Source organism: Notolepis coatsorum (assembly GCF_963971535.1).
Source record: "Notolepis coatsorum genome assembly, chromosome: 5".
In the NCBI taxonomy this organism is placed as follows: domain Eukaryota; kingdom Metazoa; phylum Chordata; class Actinopteri; order Aulopiformes; family Paralepididae; genus Notolepis; species Notolepis coatsorum.
Genome location: NC_140169.1, coordinates 191,365,243 through 191,382,701, shown reverse-complemented (window position 1 = coordinate 191,382,701; position 17,459 = coordinate 191,365,243). Strand labels below are relative to the sequence as shown.

Here is a 17,459-nt window from a genome sequence, read left to right as displayed (position 1 = left end):
TATTATTATTATTATCCTCATATCCTCTCTGGCTGCGGGGAAATGCTGTGCTGGGGGCGTGTTTTGTTTACTATTCCTGACTGATAATGGCAGCGCCCAGCGCCTACTCGCGTATTTCTCTTTTGTCGAGCGAAAAGAAAATAACGTTTTAGTTATGTCATTTGTGTTTTGGCTCAAAGATACTGGAGTCTAACGTTAACTACCAGGACTCATCCAAAGCCACTCGCCACCCGCGTAGAATGATACGAGGCGAGTAGGCGACACACAGCAAATGGGACGGAAAACTATTTCCAACTACTTGGAGAGAGAATATACAGTACAACATGGAAATGAGATAAAGAAAATGTTGCTGCTGGAATAACGTTACATCTCGACAGACACTGGTGAGGTGAGTGCAGTGATGTGAATGTAAATTAATGGAAACTCAAGTTGATCAACGCAATCAACAATATAAATATAGTCCTTTCATGCACAATTGATATCCTAACTATTCTAACGTTGCAATGCACGATTGATATCTTAAACAACGTTGCAAGACGGTTTATTATAATGAAACGCTCCGGCGACAGATATCAAGGCTGTTCAAGCACTTATTTTCAACCTAGAACCTAAACGTGCATGCGCTCAACCTAAACGTGCACGCGCGCAACCTAAACGTGCACACGCTCAACCTAAACGTGCACGCGCGCAACCTAAATGTGCCTGCGCTCAACCTCCCCGAGCAATTAGGCACGGTGCATTTCTTATTACGTCGGGACATTTGTGTTTGTGTCAGATTTGTGTTTGTATCTCTAGACCACATTGCTTAGCAGAGTTCAGTGATGTGAATGGAAACTGTCAAGTTGATCAACCGATTTTGAGTATCTGCATGGGAGCAATTTTTTTATTCTTCAAGTAACTAAATAGTTACTTTTCACAGTAACGCATTACTTTTGGGTGTAAGTAACTAGTAACGTAACGGAGTTACTTTTGAAATGAGTAACTAGTAAAGTAACTGAGTTACTATTTTTCAGTAACTAGCACAACACTGAACATAACAGCATACCAGATTTGTCAGTGCTGTCCAGCGGTTCTTGGGTGTCCAGATTGTCCTCGCAGGCCATGAAGAGTCGAGGCTCACTGTCTTCCCTCCTCCTCCTCCTGTCGTCCGTGGGGGTTCTCCTGTCCCAGCTGGGCCGCTGCACCTCGTCCGGCCTCTCCCGTCGATCCCGCGTGTCCTCCCCAAACCTCGACCGCGTGGATGACTCCTCTCCCTCCTTCTCGTCGCTGTCGAGGCTGAAGCCGTAACTCTGGCCAGGTCTAGCTGCTACGAGGAGGAACGGACAGATGAGTCACCGGTGCTTCGTCATTAAGGGTGGGAATCAAGTTTCAAGTTTCTTTAATAGTTGTCATACATAAGTACAGAATACTTTTATACAAAATGCTTCTTACTGTTACGCTCCAGAGACTGTGCTAGACAAGATAAGTATGAAATAAAATAAAGTAGCATGTAAAAAGAAGTAAAAATAGAGGTCACAGTGTTCAGTATAGACATATGTACAATGTTCGATGCAGACTAGAAGTAACTGAGTTACCATACAATATACAATATACTACCGTAATTCCTCTAATAGTAACCCCGGCTTGTATTTGTTTCAACTGTAGCGGATACCAGGCTTGTATTAGGAGGAGGCCTGTATAAGAGAGAGGCCTATATATATTCAAACCGATCATAATGAATAAATCAACATTTTGTGTCAGTTTGAACCCAGTAAAATGTACTGGGTTCATTTATTGAAACCAAGTACTGTATGAAATACGGTAGTAAACAGTGCAATTACAGGTGGTCAAAAAACGTTAAATAAAGTAAAATAGTGCAATCACAATACTGGTATAATAATAATAATAATAATAATAATAATAATAATAATAATAATAATAATAATAATAATAATAATAATAATAATAATAATAATAATAATAATAATAATAATAATAATAATAATAATAACTTCGTTTTATACAATTCTGAGGTAGGCTTACTCTCTTGGTAAACATTAACACCATACCATTATATGGTATTTACTGCACAGCCAGGCCAGCATATAACAACAATAACTAAATATACCCGGCTTGTATTAGGAGGCCGGCTTATAATTGCTTAGCTCAACAGCGCACCCGGTCATTAATAGAGACCCGGTTTTTAATTGAATACCGGTTACTATTAGAGGAATTACGGTATGCAATATACTAATATACAATACTATATAGTGCAAAGCAGAAATGGGATGAGGTACAATTTAGGTACAATTTACAGTAAGGTGTACAGTAAGGTGTAAGGTGTACGAGTTGTATCATCAGTTTCATCACGATACGATATCGATTCTTTGGACAACGATACGATATTTGCCGATATCAGGTGCCTGCGATCGATATGAGACGATATTATATGCCCATTTAACAGAATCAGTAACATTTAGATCAACTAAAAAAAGGCAACGGAAATATCATTTGACATTTTTATTTTTTAGCTCATCCAGACATTTAAATAAACAATCTATTGTTTTTAATACAAATAGACCTCCTGTTCACTGTAAAGTGCCACGTTTTGATATATTGAGCTTTAAACTTTAAGTAAAAAATGTTGGAACTCGCAACACGCAACCTAAAACCCCTTCCTCTCCCAAACAGTTCCTAAAAAAATTTTATGTTGCATGATGATCATGAATACATTTATTATGTATTGTATTTTTTATGTTTAAATATCAACATTATCTGTCCATCCTGAGTCCTGACTTCATCTGGTCTTTCCAAACGCACACACACAGAAAGGGAGAATGCCCCTTCCCCCCCTTCCCCAGTCCCCACTAATGGACCTCTGCTATTCTCTCTATGGCTCTGATCAGGGTTAGCTTGTTAGCTTACGCTAACGCAGTGTTTCTCAAAGTGGGAGGCGCGCCCCCCAGGGGGGTCGCAGAGGCATGACAGGGGGGGCCTTGAGATTTATATAAAAAAAATAAAAAATTACAGAAAATTATCACTAAAGTGCTATCTGTTGCAGCTGCACTGTTCTCCATGAAAATACCATTTCTCAAAATCTGAAAATCATTATTTAATAAAACAGAAGAGGATCACCAAGTTACTCTGGATAAAAAAATACTTTACAGACAACATTGAGACAAAGCTTCCTGACACATCTCCATCCAAACTCTTGGAAGAACTCTTTGAAATCTCATCTGATACCACCTAGAGAGCTAGTTTCAGAGTGTGGTGCTGAGTACCAAGTATCTCATCTCATGGCCCACCAAGTATCTCATGATGCAGCAGTTAAGGTGTTGATACCATTCAGCACCACATACAGTATCTGTGTGAAGCTGGCTTTTCATCCATGACAGCTCTGAAAACAAAATATAGGGCCAATTTGAAAGGTCACGATATTGGTGTTATTTCAATACATTTAAACATGGCCCATTTCATTACTATTTTGTTGGGGCGAGGGGGGGGGGGCCCCAAAATATTTTGGTCCGCCAAAGGGGGGCCTGACAGAAAAAGTTTGAGAAGCACTGCTGACGTAACATTAATTTAGGTCTTTAACGCGATGTGGGCATAAAGGAATGGCGAGGATGCAAAGCATGTTAGATGCATTTGACCCGTTGCGGAATAAAACAGCAATGACTTATTTCGGGCCGCAAAATAGACGCTTCAGTTTCAGATGCTACTGCTGTGCTGTTGGGCGGATAAATCGGAAGGGTCGGTCGGCAACCGGAAACGAACAATATTTTTTGTTATGCCCTACTAAGTAAGGGATAATGTATAGCTACGAGGTCATTGGCGCAAAATAATTGACCGACACGGAGTTTATTGTTAGTAAGTTAGCCATGTAATAAGCGGGATAATGTATAGCTATACTCGATCATTGTCGCAAAATAATTGACCTTCACTGACGTTTAAAACACCTCGCCGAGGCGGCTCGGTATTTTAAACTCTGTGTCGGTCAATTATTTTGCGACAATGACCTCGTAGCTATAAATTATCCCTTACATAATTCACCGCTGTCTGGGGCTATTGACCAATCACAAGCAAGCATTTTGGCGAATGTGTAAACGCCATGTAATAACAACTACTATTTGTGGCAGTAGTTGGCAGTTCTCATGTGTCACTATGTCGAACTCTGTGGGGCAAGAAACAGGATATTGCTGAAAGACTAAGGCAATAATGAATAGGTCTACCCCTGTTTTAAGAGACACTTCGGTGTAGTTTTGTTCATTTGTTTCCTATCTGTACCTTGAAAACACATTCATAATTTTTTGGGCTGCTTTCATAGGATTATGGTGTGATTTCACTTTGCTCCACTCACCATCCGACGGCTTGGTCTTCTCTGTCTTCTCGGGCTCAGACTTCTGACTTGGAGACTCTTTTGCTGTTTTGGTCCTCTTCTCAATTCTCCCAAGAATCTAGTTTTTGAACAAAGCTTATGTGAACATTACGATGCCCAGCAAACTACTAAAAGAACTGCACTCAAGGCAAATGTGTAGGATGACCAATAAATACCCAATTCTGAATACTAGGGATGGTACCGAATTCGGTACTTTTGAGGTACCGAACCGAAACACGTCGGTACTACCGAGTATCGAATCAAGTGAGATACCAAAAACATTTTTTTTTACTTTTTTCTTTTCATGTCAACGTTCACACACACAATATATGCTTACGTAGGATTTGACTTGATTCAACAACAAAGCAGTTGGAGCAATGGCAAGCCGAAAACTGTCGAAATTGTAGTTATTTGAAGTTTGGATTTTTTTTTATCGACTGAAGTAGGTAAATTAAATTTCTTGAGACTAAAGTACCGAAAAAAGGTACCGTTGGGTACCGGTATCGATTCACAGGTACCGGTACCGGTATCGGTTCAAATGTGAAAGGTACCCATCCCTACTGAATACATACCATACCCAAACAAGGAGAGGATTTTACATTTGCAAAGGTGGAATATTCCATGCTGTTATTCATGATACATGAATGGTTGTATCCCCAATTGAATGGAACTGAAGGTTTTCCATGATGTAGGTAAAATGACAGCAGAGAGGAGCGGTGACAGCTGTTACTAACTCATCTTCTCGTCTGACTTGATTTTCCCAGCTTGCTCTGGATGTACAGTTAACGCTAATATGTTATTTTAATAGAATGCTTATTTCCCATTTTGGCAAGGACATGTAGTATAAGATTTATATATATTTTTTAATTATACAAAATAATACTTAAAAACAATTCTACACAGGCGCTGGAATGTTGCTCAGTAAAATTGGAGGCAAATTGGGCAGGCAGAGAAGATCAAGAAAAAGCAAAACATTAGGTTGCAGTCTTATTTGTACCTTTGCTGATTTGGTGTTTTCTGTGGCAGCGGGCTGGTGAACTGCATGCTTGCGTGCGCGGTCCTTAGTCTCAAAGTCCTGCAAGAATCTCCCAAAACTAGTGGACCCTGCTGCGTCCTTCTGCCCGAAGACTTCCTCCTTAGTTTCTTCCTCCTTACTCTTGTTGCTCCTGGCAGCCGTGACAGAGGAGGAGGAGGAGGAAGAGGACGAGGCAGAGGAAAACGGAACCTTGGCTGGTGCAGAGGCGCTCTCCTGCCCCTTGCTCTTAGCCTTCTTATGCAGAGTGGAACTGTCGCTGGAGTCTGAGGAGTGAGGTGCTGTGTCTTCCCTGCTCTTAGAGGTTAAGCTCTTGAGTTTCTGGAGGCTGCTCTCCTTCTGGGAGGGCGAGGGGAAGTCTGGCTTCTTGCCCTTCTTGTCTTGGATAAAGTCCTTGATGCCCTTCAGTTTCAGCTCCGACTTGCTCTTTTTCTGTTTGGATTTGTCATCAGATTGCGCCTTCTCCGAGGACATGTAGGCGGACTCCGGCGCCGTGGCCTCATCCGTTTGGGATTCGGACAGCCCGTCGGTCAGGTTATCCTCCAGGGGAGCGGTGGCTTCATCATCATCGTCGTCATCAGAAGACTCTATTTTCCGCTCCTTCTTGCTTTTCTTCTTCTTGCCCTCCTCAGCGTCATCATCAGAAGACTCTATTTTCCGCTCCTTCTTGCTTTTCTTCTTCTTGCCCTCCTCAGCGTCATCATCAGAAGACTCTATTTTCCGCTCCTTCTTGCTTTTCTTCTTCTTATCCTCCTCAGCTAGCTCTCTCCGGTGTTTCCCTCCCTCCTTTCCTTTGTCTTTCTTGTGTTTCTTGGGAACTGGTTCGTTGTCCTCTTCATCAGAATCAACCACTCTTTTCTTCAGTTCTGTCTTTTTCTCCCTGGGGGGTGAGGGCGGAGTGTGGGCGGTCTCCTCCTCCTCCTCGTCGGTCTCCGGTGCTGGTCGAGGTTTGATCATCTCCTCCTTCCTCTTGTCTTTCTTCTTCTTTCTCTTCTCCTTCAGAGGAGCTTCGTCTTCCTCCGATTCATGCAGTTTCTTCTTCTTCTTCTTCTTGACGAGGATGTCTGTCGGTCGGTCTTTGTCGCTGTCGCTCCCTGAGTCTGCGTCAAACAAGTCACTCTTTGTGGGCAGCTTTTGGTACAAGAGGGGGAGAGCAATGTTTATTAGATTATTTTATTGCAAACTATGGATCTCATAGAATGCCAAATAAGGTGCATAAAACTTAATAGAATGTCTTGTTAAATGATGGTATGTGCTGAACAGAGGCTGTGAAAAGGTGGCTTCTTTAATCTCTTAACCCTTTCAGTGCCATGGACGACATATCTCGTTTTATCAGCCCCCCCATTAACACTTTCTATGGCACTCACGAGTTTTCTCTGAATTATTAATATCTCGTTGAAAGCCACTCACGAGATTTCTCGGATTTTTTTAAATTTTTTATAGCGATCTGAAATCATATTGCATCACGCGAGCCTACCCTAGTATACCCTAGTATGTGGAAAAAGCGCCCCCTATCGTCTCCCAGATGACAAGGGATTTTGGAATGGACTCAATGAAAATGGATGGGGGAAAAAATCCTGTACTCCACATTTTCCAGTCCACTGATGCAGCCGGGGTTATTAGAGTTCATTCTGGAGCCTCTGAACCCCGCGGAATCATGTGTTCTACTTAGTGATGCACGATATATCGGCCGCCGATATAATATCGGCCGATATGGCAGTTTTTTTTACACATCGGTATCGGTCCGATATCAAGATAGGACCGATATTAAAAATTTTTTTTTTTTTTTTTTTTTTTTTTTACATGTTTTGGCCTTAAATAGTTTCAAAATATCAGTAATTTCTGAAAATAAGTTAAAGTAAAAAAAATTATGCGTTTTGGAAAATAGCTCTTTATTTGATTATCATAAAAAAGTGTTTTCTATACAGAGATATCGACATCGGTAAATATCGGTATCGGCCAGAACAGCCATATTAATATCGATTATCAGTATCGGCCACAATTTTCACATCGGTGCATCACTAGTTCTACTGTATCACGTTGGATCCATACACTTATCAATTTTTTTTAATGGTGATCAGGAATTGGAATATACCAGTTGGATACCATCTGATGTCAGGTAAGGAATCTATGTTATCAGTGTTAGGATAATCAGACTCATTTTGATGAAGATATAAGCTGTTTTGTGAAATGGGCTCTTTCGGTTTCACTGTAAAAATCCAAGAGGAGATGAACACGCGATTATCCGTGCGCGGCTCGAATGGGCGTGCGTGTATGTATAATATTGATCATCTAGCGTTTATTTGAAAACGATTCATAAATAGGCCGACAAATAGCAACGTTCTGGAATATTCCAGTAAAAGACGATTATCATAGAATGGTCCAGAATGGACTGTTTTTTACCTCAAAACGGGTGCTTTTCAAAATGCTCTCAAACAGAAATGAAGCGATAAAAAACCAATCTGCCTTGACAGCACTGACTGGAAAAGGATTCTTTGATAAGCGACGGGCATCATGGAATCTTTATATTTTCCTTGAAAACGAGGGCTTTTCAAAATGCTATAAAACGAAAATGAACCGATAAAAAAACAATCCGTTTCGACAATGTTGACTGGAAAACGAGTCATTGATAAGCGACGGGCAGATTAGACACATAGCCATAATTTAAAACATAGATTAGGCGTTTTTAACGCTAACATTGAAGTGGATGGTGGCATTCAACGGGGTAAATCAATGTTAATCAAAGGCACTGAAAGTGTTAAGCCTGAGCGGTCCGGTATGATATCACGCTACAGAATGTATGAATTAATGTTGCGTTTTTCCCCCAAATGTAGCCAAGAGTAACGACCCTAACCCTGTCAAAACAGCAGTCAAAGTGTATATTTTCAGCACTACGTTTGTTTACCAATGATTTTTTTTTATCACGCTACAGAATGTATGAATTAATGTTGCGTTTTTCCCCCAAATGTAGCCAAGAGTAACGACCCTAACCCTGTCAAAACAGCAGTCAAAGTGTATATTTTCAGCACTACGTTTGTTTACCAATGATTTTTTTTTCTCCGCCTGATTTTCAATTTTTCTCCCCATCCCAATTTAGTCGCTATGCCAATTCCCCCCCTCCCCTACCTGGTTGTTGTGCGCATGTTACTCCTACTGGTCGGTACAAGGGAACCCTGAAGTCCACCACATGCTTCCTCCGACACATGTGGAGACAGCCAGTGGCTCTCTTCTCACCTGGCAGCGAGGACTCTCATTGGTGAAGCGTAACGCGTGGGAGGTCACGCTGCCTTCACCATTTCCTGCCTTTCGCTGAGCAGGCGCCCAGACCTGACCTGTAGGCGTCGCTGTCCACAACGCCAGATTACCACCCACGACTTCCCTCCCCCTAACTCAGCCAAACGAGTTAGTATGACGACCGGCCCAAGCCGCAGGGCAATGCTGACTCCGGGAGTAGAGACCGCAGCCTCTTGCATTGGTGACGAGCGCAATCTCCGCTACACCACCCGACTGCCCTCTTACCAATGATTTTAAGTGAGTGAAATATGAGTTTATAGAAATCTCAGGGCATCGACAATGTCCAATTTATTTTTGTGTTGTTTGTGATGTTTTTATTTGGTATTTACCGTACTTTTCGCACTATAAGCCGCACCTGACTATAAGCCGCAGCAGCTAAATTGAATGATGTGTACATATATAAGCCGCACTGGACTATAAGCCGCAGGTGTTTTAATGTTTAATTACCATATGTAATTAGCATTGGGACACAATACTGTCGGACAAATAACAAGAATTAACTCATTTACAAGTTGTATTAAGTTTAGCAAATAAGGGAACAGATAAATAACATTTCAATGGAGTCAAAAAAGCAATATTTAGATTTTTACATTTTCGGGTTTGGTCACGTCGAGTCACATATAAGCCGCACCGTTATATAAGCCGCAGGGTCGAAAAATGGGGGGAAAAGCCGCGGCTTATAGTCCGAAAAGTACGGTAGTTACGCTTTGATCTGTAGGTATTTATTATTTCTCATAGTCTTGTCATTATTATTGTTGTTATTATTGATTATGTTGTGTTGTTGTTTGTATTGATCGAAATCAAATTAAAAATTTTATTTCGTTAATTTTTTTAAACTTGATAAAAATAAAATCTCAGGGCATCGAGTCGGAAAAATTTGCTTATAGACACGAGGATTTGGTGCAACCTAACTTGAGTGTAGTATTTTGAGAGAAGAGACCCAGGGCTTTCAAATTAAAAGAATAACTACACTTCCCAGCTCACGCCAGCCCCTGTCAATCATCTGACTTCTAGTGTGACTTTTCTTTCTCTTATTTTTCGGGATCATATCCCACAAACCTGAACGTTATTGCCATAAAACAGAACAGTTAATTTCCCTACCTTTCTGTGAATGTCTAGCAAAAATCATTACAATTTACTCAAGCCTAGTAACAGACACAATATTTCTGACAGTGGGAATACATTCCATGAGATCCATAGATGTCCCTAGATACCAAGAACATGCAAAAGGACCTTGTAGAAGTGGAGCAATCTTCCATTTACTTAGGTATGTATTTTTGGGCGGATTTTCTGAAAATATAGCAAGGGTTTAAGAGATTAAGATACACAACAGGACTAGAATAAGTCTGGGATTACTTCACCATTTTAGAAATTAAAGGCACAATGTCTGATCACTAAGTGTGTCTGACTCTTACCACCTAAACTCCACGGACTACAACGTAAAGTATGACGTATATCATGACAGTTAGGGTACCTCTAAGTGTTTTATTGACCATATTTATTATAACGTATAATATAACTGATAGCATTGCTCATATGTTTATATTCAGAGTTTATTATTGTTTTTTTTTTTTTTTTTTTTTGAAATGTTCAATTTGATTGCCTATATTTATGTCTTTCTTCTATTACCCTGCCCATATCTGTACCGCCCCCCGCATGCTGCTATGACGCCTGAATCTCCCCAAGGGGATCAATAAAGGAATATCTTATAACTAGGGATGTTCAATATTGGCTTTTTTACCGATACCGATATACCGATATTGTCCAACTCTTAATTTCCGATACCGATATATGCAGGGTTCACCCCCCCCCCCCCCCCAAAACGGAATAATTTCAGGCAATTAAAGGGGAACTATTTTACTATTTCTTTCACTATTTGGGCACTTTTACACAATTCCTGTGAGTCTATGGAACACCTCTGTAAGGTATTTTTTTTTAATTCATTGTTTTGTATTTCTAATCAAGTCCTCAAAAACAGCATTTTTCTACCTCAAGATCTTAAGCCGTTTTGCAGCTCATCTTGTACCTCGCCATTATCATGCAGCGGTGTCTCTCTGACATCACAAATCAGCACATTTTCAGATGACTCAGTTCAGTGAGGGTGAATATTGTGAGGGGAGAATTGGAAGAATGCGCCAATATGAGAATTAGAGACATAGACAGGGGAGGAAATTAGGCCACTTTACTCGCCAAATGCGAGTATTTTTTACGTTTGGCGAGTGATTCATGAAGACCACTCGCCAGTCTGGCGAGTTGACAGTGCCACGAGAGCACTGCACAAGACCCGCGGACATATATAATGTTTAATAAAAGTTCCCGCAGTACTGGCCAACCCGCGGACATATATAATGTTTAATAAAAGTTCCCGCAGTACTGGCCAACCCGCGGACATATATAATGTTTAATAAAAGTTCCCGCAGTACTGGCCAACCCGCGGACATATATAATGTTTAATAAAAGTTCCCGCAGTACTGGCCAACCCGCGGACATATATAATGTTTAATAAAAGTTCCCGCAGTACTGGCCAACCCGCGGACATATATAATGTTTAATAAAAGTTCCTGCAGTACTGGCCAACCCGCGGACATATAGAATGTTGAATAAAAGTCCCGTGGTACTGGCCATCAGTCAAGGAAGCACTCGCAAACAGATAACGTTAAACACAGAAGATGGAAAACAGACAGACTGAGCAACGGGGAACTGCATCCAACCCTAGTACAACTCTCGAGTCCAAGGCAAGGACACATTTAAATTACAGAGGTGTATGTTAGTCTATTGCGCACCGGACTACGACGTAAGGTTAGACATTTTATTTCATGCTCAAAAGCCCCTGGCTTGCACATCGCAGTCACGAAAGGGGCTAGCTCAACCAGTGCACAACAGCAGACCAACCCAACTGACGTTACCACAACACTTGACTGTACTTCATCACAGCACTGTCGTAAGGCCACCGTGCCGTCTTAAAGGCACAGTGAACACTCGGATGCATACACAACATTGACGTGGCTTGACAACCGAGGTTCAAAGTTAACTTGATTGACTGATTGAAAACTTTATTAACAGATTGCAGAATGGGTACAATACAGTACGGCTCAATACACACAATTGTTAAGGGGATGCAGACCAGAGAAAGACTTTCGTCTTGTTTACATCAGGGTCCCCCATTTTCAATTCATCATAACATATGACATACACGACATACAGATAGACAGTACTGCTACATCTATACATTTCACATCTATCTATCTATACACTTCACAACATACTTCGGTTTTTTTCTTTCACTGCCCAACCCAGTCCAACCCAGCATCTTTCACTGCCCAGTTCAGCCCAACCCAGTCCAGAATAGATCCCTCTTTCATGTTAATATGTGTTATGCTAATATTGTGAAGAGTAGAGACTGTTATTAATGTTTTATGCTAATAAATATTTTAAAGAGTAGAGACACGGTGTGATTATTACTATGATTGAAAATCAATTTAGACGAAGACATACAAAGAAGTAATTATCACAATTAGCGATTTTTTTTGGCTGGTAAAAAATCAGTTTGTCTGGTAAAAAAAATCAGATACTCGCCAGTTGGCTGGTAAGCCAAAAAGTTAGTTTCCTCCCCTGGACATAGATCATATTAATATAAGTTCACATAGCTAGGAAACAATGCTAAACACTCAAAAAGGCCATTTATAAGATAGTTCCCCTTTAACATTACATATCTCTTGTCGTGGAATTAACACAACATTATGCATACTTTTGACAATAAATAAAATCAGAATTTGTTCTTACTTGCTTGCCTGGGTAAATAAAGGTTAAATAAATGATATGAAATGACAATATCGGACATCCCTACTTATAACGGATTGGTTATAACAGAAACAGCATCTTCTATACCGTTATGGCCCAGCATCTGTTTATAATTGCACACAGTAGGGCTAGAGAAATATCTCTCAACAATAAACTAGAATTTATAACTTATAATATATTAGCATTTCAGGGCTCAGGGACACTGCCAAGCCGTTCCTGTTATCACAACTACATAAACGTCTATTTTACTTTGCTTTTGAAATATAGATATTGCACAGCCTTTCAACTAGGCTAATCAATACATTGTTATGCCCTATAGCCTTGACTAGCCTTACCATGCTCAATACATTGTTAAGCCCTATAGCGTTGTCTTACCATGCTCAATATACATTGTTAAGCCCTATAGCGTTTTCTTACCATCCTCAATACATTGTTAAGCCCTATAGTGTTGTCTTACCATGCTCAATACATTGTTAAGCCCTATAGCGTTGTCTTACTATGCTCAATACATTGTTAAGCCCTATAGCGTTGTTTTACCATGCTCAATACATTGTTAAGCCCTGTAGCGTTGTTTTACCATGCTCAATACATTGTTAAGCCCTATAGCGTTGTCTTACCATGCTCAATACATTGTTAAGCCCTGTAGCGTTGTTTTACCATGCTCAATATACATTGTTACGCCCTATAGCGTTGTCTTACCATGCTCAATATACATTGTTAAGCCCTATAGCGTTTTCTTACCATGCTCAATACATTGTTAAAGGCCAACTTGCAGGTTAAACCCTACTCTTCAATTATGGGTAGTTTACATCATTGGTATCTAATTAAATTTTCTTTTCTTTTTCATTTGACGCCGGAAATGCCAGGGTTAAAAGGGTCCACGCACGAATAACATGCACGAGCAAATCTAAAAGCTTATCAGACGCTAGCAGGGCCACAACGTCACCCGAGGTACAACTTTCCCTACTTCTGATCCACTACAATGGAGTTTGACGAGTGCAGAAAGCCATTTCCTTGATCCAAATGGACGCCTTACAAGACGCAAATGGGTTTAATCGTCTGAGACTTTGATGGACCAGCTACAACTGGTTGAAACAAGGTAGTTATAATGTTTTTAATGTCGTAAAAAAAGAACTACATTTACCACTAGGCAGCCTGTTGTTCAGTACAGCAGCGCTACTGGTCTGTGGGCTGTCGCCTTATCCCCGGGTCATAGTATCAAGCTGGCTATATAGCTCTGGCTAACGTTACCCCGCTAACGTTAGCATTATGTCTACTGTCGTGCAATGCATGTAAAAGAGTTTTGGGAACGAGTAAAATGTGCAGGTCCTCTTCTCAGACCTGTGGGGCAAAGCACTGCACACACATCATGCCGGCTAGTAAGCTACACGTCCCGGCATGTTGATATGATAGTAGCCCCCTCGGATAGCACTCGGTGCATCACAGTCACGAAAGGGGCTACCACGATAGCTATTAGCTAACTAACGTTAACGACACAATGATCAAACACCTTATAACTACTACTACTGTCGTGTCCATAAGTTCCCTGGCAGAATACTTGTGAGGACAAGGTATACAAAGAGGAGAGAACCATTTTAAATCGGGCATTGTTAGGAGTTTCGAGAATGGCGGCTACCAAGCTAAGCTACGTTAGCTACTAACGTTGTATACACAACATGTACAACGACACAATGATTTACATGATTACAAATATGGTAACGTGGTTGTGGCTTTTACAAATGGTGGTTAGCTTTAGAGATGCATGGTTATGATCACGGAGCAATAGTGTTAGGTGAAACAGATACATTTTCATTCATCACTCCTCGGCTAGTAGTAGCAAGGCTCTCTGCTTCCTGCCACTAGCTGTGTGTGACTCTCAGAGCCCCTGCTGCCCTGCACCTCGTGTGACGTCAGCATTAAGATGACACACGCACGCTATGATTCCATGCATTAAAATATGCATGTGCGTGGAGCTTGTGGTTTGGTTGACAAAATGTTTGATAAAAACGCTAAAACTGGGTCAATTTCGATAAATTTTTTCCCCTCTTCATGAAAGTCAGCGTTGGCCTAGTCACATTGTTTATTGAACAAAAATACAACCTGCAAGTTGGCCTTTAAGCCCTGTAGCGTTGTTTTACCATGCTCAATACATTGTTAAGCCCTATAGCGTTGTCTTACCATGCTCAATACATTGTTAAGCCCTATAGCGTTGTCTTACCATGCTCAATACATTGTTAAGCCCTATAGCGTTGACTTACCATGCTCAATACATTGTTAAGCCCTATAGCGTTGTCTTACCATGCTCAATACATTGTTAAGCCCTATAGCGTTGTCTTACCATGCTCAATACATTGTTAAGCCCTATAGCGTTGACTTACCATGCTCAATACATTGTTAAGCCCTATAGCGTTGTCTTACCATGCTCAATACATTGTTAAGCCCTATAGTGTTCTTACCATGCTCAATACATTGTTAAGCCCTATAGCGTTGACTTACCATGCTCTTCTTGGCTTCAGCCTCTTTCTCCTTCTTTGCCTTGGCTTCTGCCAAGGATCTCTTGTAAGCCAGGAGCACCTCACGGCAGTCCTCCAGATGGGCCTCTGGCTCCCATGTGTCGTCATCTGAGCAGTAATTCTTCCAGCGGACTCTGTAGAGAACGTCCCCCTGTGGACAGAGACAAGGACCATAAGGCTCCAGTTACACAGCTGTCATTTTTCAATGGGATTTTTGATCACATTGCTGCATGTTCACACTTGGCTTGAAAATGCCTGTTATGCGTCTCCCGTGGCTGGATTGTAGGGGTGGAGAAAATAATTATATATACCGGTATATTGCAATATTTTGCATGCCGATATTATATTAATACAGTGATGTCAAGTATCGAATTAAAAAAAGATATATATTTTGCTTGACAATCCCATTTTACTGCAATAAAGATGATGAGTGAGGTGAACAGATTGAAAACTAGGGTTGGGTACCAAACTCTACTTTTAAGAGTACCGACCGAATTACATCGGCACTACGGAGTAGTAGGGGTGGGAATCATCACGATACGATATCGAAATCAGTTTCATCACGATACGATACGATATCGATTCTTTGGACAACGATACGATATTTGCCGATATCACAAAGTCTGCCACAATACAATACGATTAGATTCAGGTGCCTGCGATCGATATGCAAGGGATAATGTATAGCTACGAGGTCATTGTCGCAAAATAATTGACCGACACGGAGTTTAAAATACCAAGGCGCAGTGCCGAGGTGTTTTAAACGTCAGTGAAGGTCAATTATTTTGCGACAATGATCGAGTATAGCTATACATTATCCCGCTTATTACATGGCTAACTTACTAACAAATATACCTAATTCATTGTACACCATCGACAAGACGAGATCAAATGCAAACGCAGTTGTTCTGTGGCTCTGTCAGCCCAAATAAAGTGATTATTATTATCATCGGCAGTCGGCAGGTCTGTGGTCTGATTGCACTGATCACTGAGTGCAGCTGTGCATATGCTGAGCAGCACTGATACAGTGTTGTAGTGGGCTTGATTGCGAACAGCTGCGCACAGCGGTCATTATTGCTAGGCAGAGGTCCGTTATCGTGTGATAACGGACCTCTGACGCGCGCTATTGACCAATCACAAGCAAGCATTTCGGCGATTGTGAAAACGCCATGTAATAATGTAGTAATCAGTCACATTTAGATCAACTAAAAAAAGGCTACGGAAATATCAATTGATGTTTTTATTTTTGAGCTCTTCCAGACATTTAAATGAAAAACAATCTATTGTTTTTAATACATAGACCTCCTGTTCACTTTTAATATATTTAGCTTTAAACTTTAAGTAAAATGTTTTGGAACTCACAACACGCAAGCTAAAACCCCTTCCTCTCCCAAACTTCCTACAATTGTTTTATGTTGCATGATGATCATGAATACATTTATTATGTATTCATGTTTAAATATCAACATCATCTGTCCATCCTCAGTAACACACACACTGTCCCTCCCCCAGTCCCCCACAGAAAGGTAGACTGCCCCTGCCCCTCCTCCTTCCCCTCTCCTGTTCTCTCTCACGGTTAGCTGCTTAGCTTAAGCATTTAGATTAGTGACGTTCATTTAGATATTTAACGTGGGCATAAAGGAATGGCGACGATGCAACGCATGTTAGATGCATTTGACCCGTTGCGGGATAAAACTGCACAGACTTATATTGGGTCGCAAAATAGACGCTCTGTAGTGCTTTACAGCAGACGCAAACACTGCTGTAGTGTCTACACAGAGTTTCACAATACTGGGCGCCGGCGGATATGACTCGCAGGATTTTCAAAATAAGAGTATCGCAATATGAATCGATCTTTTTACGTTGCATCGATCCTATTTGATTATTGATAATAGATCGATATATCGATCTGAATCAATGTATCGACCCACCCCTACGGAGTAGTAGTAGGGAGTACCGATTCACATTAGATCAATTGGTGCCACACGTCAGTACCTTGAGAGCAGGTAGATTAAGACCTGTGCAGGTAGAAAAAGATTCCAAAGACAAGTCATTTCATAATAGACAGACCATCACCTTCAATGACGTGCAACAGTCATTTCATAATAGACAGACCAATTGTCATCAATACCAAAAATGAGTTTGAACGTGTCTGACGAACCCATATTACAGGTAAATAAAGTAAAATTACTGGGCATAATAATTGATAGCCAGCTGTCATGGGCAGAACACATTGATACCATAGTGAAGAAGATGGGGAGTGGTATCTCCATGGTGAGGAAATGTCTTTCTTATGTCCCTACATATATTGTGGGACAGGTGGCGAAATCTTTAATTAAAAAAAAAAAAAAAAAAAAATTATATAAAGAATGACATCCTCAAGGCATGTAGATTTATAATATTTTAACTTAAAACTAGGCTACTTTTGCGTATACAGTCATTATATTCCAAATAAAATAAGTCC

At 40.8% G+C, this 17,459-nt stretch overlaps 1 protein-coding gene across 4 annotated transcripts in view; it reads right to left on the bottom strand.

Moving 5' to 3' along the window:
• The window catches only part of mphosph8 (M-phase phosphoprotein 8), a 103,352-nt gene that overhangs the window by 75,833 nt on the left and 10,060 nt on the right, over positions 1-17,459 (bottom strand). For 3 of the 4 annotated variants that reach the window (XM_084315157.1, XM_084315158.1, XM_084315155.1), the window contains exons 2-5: positions 14,979-15,146; positions 5,352-6,518; positions 4,337-4,433; positions 1,046-1,306 (exon numbers count right to left, since the gene is read on the bottom strand). In XM_084315157.1, the coding sequence (XP_084171283.1) occupies positions 1,046-1,306; positions 4,337-4,433; positions 5,352-6,518; positions 14,979-15,146 (1,693 nt within the window). The remainder of the gene's footprint in view (positions 1-1,045; positions 1,307-4,336; positions 4,434-5,351; positions 6,519-14,978; positions 15,147-17,459) is intronic. The other variant, XM_084315156.1, reaches the window with a different exon arrangement.